Genomic DNA, 4,029 nt, shown 5'->3' with positions numbered 1-4,029 from the left:
ATTGCATCAACACACAAAGATGCAACCAAGAGGACCAAAAGCAAGACTAATAGATTAACCTCACCGATTTGCGTAGAACTAACAAATTGATGTCTTGGTAACTTCCTTAATTACAGATGCATTTAAGGGATTGCACGTTAACCAATCAAATATGAGGAACTAAGCATTTACAGAGCAAAATATTCCAAAATATAATAAGAAGTCTGGCCAATTCCAAAAATACTTATAATAACTTTTTCAGCAATAATAGGACTTTAGCAGACAGCCAGCATACGAAAAGTGAGAATGCACAAATGAATACGACAAATAGACAATGTACCTCATAAGTTGAAGGACCAAAAATGCATATCAAATAAGCTAATGCACCATATTTCGCCACTTGTCCTTCAAATCAATCTGTGCAATGCGAGCTTTGATTATTGTTAACAGGTCTTTAGGTCTTTATTGTAATGCCCAAGGGCATACTTGTCTTTGTACTTCACTCTTTATTATTTAGATTACATGAGTGAGGGGGAGAACCCTAACTCAATCTTTTCTCTCACTCTTTACTTTCTCTCTTTTCTCTACCTCTCTCAACATGGTATCAAAGCTCTAGGGCATGGATGCCTAGGGCCATTTTTTTTCTTTTCTTTCCTTCTTTTTTCCCTAACCCTAATCTTAACCTCCACCTCCATCCCTAACCCTAACCATAACCCCTCCATTCTTTGCTACAGTACCCGCTACAGTACATCGCTACAGTACTGCTACAGTGAATCGCTACAGTACATCGCTACAGTACCCGCTACAGTACATCGCTACAGTACCCTCTTTTCCCCACTCTTCCTTGCCCTAATCTGATCCATCATAATCTCTTCTTCCTCATTTGGGTCATAGCTATGCCCTAGATTTTCTTGTTCGGCTTGATCACTATCTTCATGGTGTTGTTCTGGATTTGTACTTACATCATTGCAATGTTTGTGGCTCAGAGTTGTCTCGACTTTGTCTTTATGTCGTGAGGCTATTCCATGCCTCCCTTATGCATATGTTGTCCTCACGAAACCGCGGTCTATTAGCTTGCTTATAGTCTTCATCCTTGTCTCTACTTGCTCGTTGTTGGTCCTCTTCAGTCTTCTTCCCGGTCTCTTATGAAAGATACCCCTCGTATTGAGGACCCTACTATTCGTACTCCAGCTATGGCTACTAGTTCCCAACCGCGTCAGGCTGCATCGTCGTCTTTGTCTTCGGTGGATGCGTCATTCCCACCGATTACCACTTCTCGTCTTGATGGATCCAACTATTTGACTTGGAAGATTGCTGTGGAGACATATCTGAAGGCCCGACGAAAGATTTCTATTATTCGTCGTGATCCCCCTCCTGAAACTGACCCTACCTTTGATGATTGGGATGTAGATGATGCCCTTATTCGTACACTTCTATGGCAGAGTATGACCCCTGCCATTGCTAGCACCATGATGGATCTCCCTACTGCCAAAAAGGTATGGGAGCACACTGCGGCATTATATTCTGGTGAGGGGAATGTCGCCCGTCTTTGCGACACTTATTCGCGCTGGATGGGTCACAGGCGCGGTGATTCTACACTCCATGATTACTACAGACAGTTTGTCTCCTATTGCCAGCAGCTGGATGCTCTTATGCCTCTCACCACTGATCTTACCATGGCAGCCAGACAGCGGGATCAACTCCGTGTTGTTCATTTCCTTGAGGGTCTTGGACCAGAGTTCACTCATCTTCGACAACACATCCTTGGGTCTGGTACTGTACCCAGTCTTCAGGAGGTATTTTTACGAGCTCAGCAGTGTGCACCTGGCATTACTGTTCCTACTCCCGTGGATGTCTCGACTACTGCTGCTTATGGAGCCGCTGACCGCCCTTCCCGAGGAGGAGGCATTTTTGGTCACGGTCGTGGTCGCGATACTAGCCGAGGCGGCCGAGAGGGTGGCCGTGGAGGTCGAGCTCGGCCCTATTGTACTCATTGTAGGCGTGAGGGTCACTATCACGAGACATGCTTTGATCTCCATCCTGAGCTGCATCACACTCCATATCCTCGTCAGGGCCGTACTGCACATCTTGCCCTTCCAGATTCGCTTGCTCCTATTGACAGCCCCTCACAGACACCACTGGCTACTCCGACCGATCAAATGGTCGTCTCTCGTGCCGACTATGGTGAGCTACAGCGTTTCAGGTCTGCTAGCCGCCCTCCTACTGCTGGTCTTGTTCAGTCAGGTAGTTCTCCTGCTTCGTTCCTCTCTAGTTCTAGCTCCTGGATTATTGATTCGGGAGCATCTCATCACATGACAGGTACCCAATCATCCTTACATGATTTTCATCATGTTGTTTCACGTTCTATTACTCTTGCTGATGGGAGTACCTCTCCTATCACTGGTGTTGGCAGTTGTTCCCCTTCACCAGGCATTACATTATCATCTGTGCTCTGTGTCCCCAAGTCACCTTTCAGTTTACTTTCTGTTAGTCAATTAACAAAGCATCTTCATTGTTCTATCTCATTTTTTCCTTCATAATGTCTTTTTCAAGATCTCTCGACTGAGAGGACGATTGGCTCGGACCGTGAGGTGGATGGCCTTTATCATCTCGACTGCACTCCGCCCATCCGATTCTACTTGGCTCGGTCGATGCATACCAGTGGCACTGCCGTCTAGGTCACCCGTCTATGGAGCGTTTATGCAGGATTCCCTTCGTTCCTTCTTCATCTGTTAGGTCTTTTCAGTGTGAGGCCTGTGAACTTGGGAAGCATCATCGTGTGCCATTTCCCTCTAGGACTGTTAGTCGGGCTTCACACCCTTTTGCTCTTGTTCATTCTGATGTATGGGGTTCTGCGAGGACTACCTCTTTATTTGGATTTCGCTATTTTGTGGTCTTTATTGATGACTATTCACGTATGACATGGACTTATTTAATAAAAGATCGTTCTAAAGTTTTTTCGGCGTTTCGTGATTTCTATGCTAAAGTTAGTAATCAATTCTCATGTGTTATCCAATGTCTTCGCACTGACAATGCAAAGGAATATTTCTCTTACTCAAATGGTTTTCAGGAATTCCTCTCTTCGTGAGGCATTCTTCATCAGTCCTCATGTGCTCATACCTCTCAGCAGAATGAAGTGGCTGAGAGGAAGCTTCGCTCCTTGTTAGATGGGGCCCGGACACTACTCTTTCAGATGCGGGTCCCTAAGACCTATTGGGCTAATGCTGTACTCACATCATGCTACCTGGTGAATAGGCTTCCCTCTTCGGTCCTTGGTGGCACCTCTCCGTTCTTGATTCTCCGTCCTACCTCTGATCCTTTCCCTCTTACACCTCGAGTTTTTGGCTGTCTCTGTTTTGTCCACGTTCTTGGGTCAGGATTAGATAAGTTGGATCATCGGGCCGAACGGTGTATCTTTCTAGGTTACTCTCGGACCCAAAAGGGTTCTCGTTGCTACAGCCCTCGCCTGCGACGATCCTTTGTCTCGGCGGATGTTACATTCTTTGAGACTCAGTCATTTTTTAGTCCGTCTATCTCGTTGGATCCCTCCCCCTTTACACTTCAGGAGGATTCCTCGCATACTCCTGTTCTTCCTCTTCTGGTTCTTTCTGATCCTATCCCTGTTTCTACACCTCCGGTGTCCAGTTCCTCCCCTACAGTTGATTCTACTGTTATGCCGACGTCAGCGCCTTGTACAGCCCCTCTACCTCCACCATTGAAGCAGTATCAGCGTCGGGCCAAATCTGTTGCTCATTCAGCCTCGCCCGAGCCATCATCATCTCAGCCGAAGATCCCCACTTCTGAGGTACATTCTGACTCTCCCATTGCCTCTCGCATTCGGTCTCGCAGTACTGCTCATCCCATTTCCTCTTTTGTGTCTTATGACTTTCTCACCCCTATATTTCATAGTTTTGTTTCGTCTTTGTCCTCTATTTCTCCACCTAAGACTCTAAAGGATGCTCTTGATCATCAAGGCTGCGGGCGGCTATGGATCTTGAGATGCAGGCCCTTCAGGCCAATCAGACATGGGATTTGGTCCCTCTACCATAT

The 4,029-nt window shown here is 46.4% G+C and overlaps 1 protein-coding gene across 1 annotated transcript; it reads left to right on the top strand.

The window, feature by feature from the left end:
- The first annotated feature begins 1,124 nt into the window (after window positions 1-1,124).
- LOC143850443 (uncharacterized) lies at window positions 1,125-2,519 on the top strand. The gene has a single exon (XM_077359694.1). It carries the CDS (start codon window positions 1,125-1,127, stop codon window positions 2,517-2,519), a length of 1,395 nt encoding a protein of 464 aa, XP_077215809.1.
- The last annotated feature ends 1,510 nt before the right edge of the window (window positions 2,520-4,029 follow it).

The sequence above is a fragment of the Tasmannia lanceolata genome, unplaced genomic scaffold (genome assembly GCF_043159265.1).
Source record: "Tasmannia lanceolata isolate RefF3 unplaced genomic scaffold, GAP_Taslan_0.1 ptg000018l, whole genome shotgun sequence".
Classification (NCBI taxonomy): Eukaryota; Viridiplantae; Streptophyta; class Magnoliopsida; order Canellales; family Winteraceae; genus Tasmannia; species Tasmannia lanceolata.
Note: the sequence above shows the minus strand (reverse complement) of the source record. Positions and strands in the feature narration are given on the sequence as shown.

What these genes read in the sequence shown, in the direction of transcription:
- LOC143850443 (XM_077359694.1), top strand. Translation starts at nt 1,125, where the DNA reads ATGAAAGATACCCCTCGTATTGAGGACCCTACTATTCGTACTCCAGCT.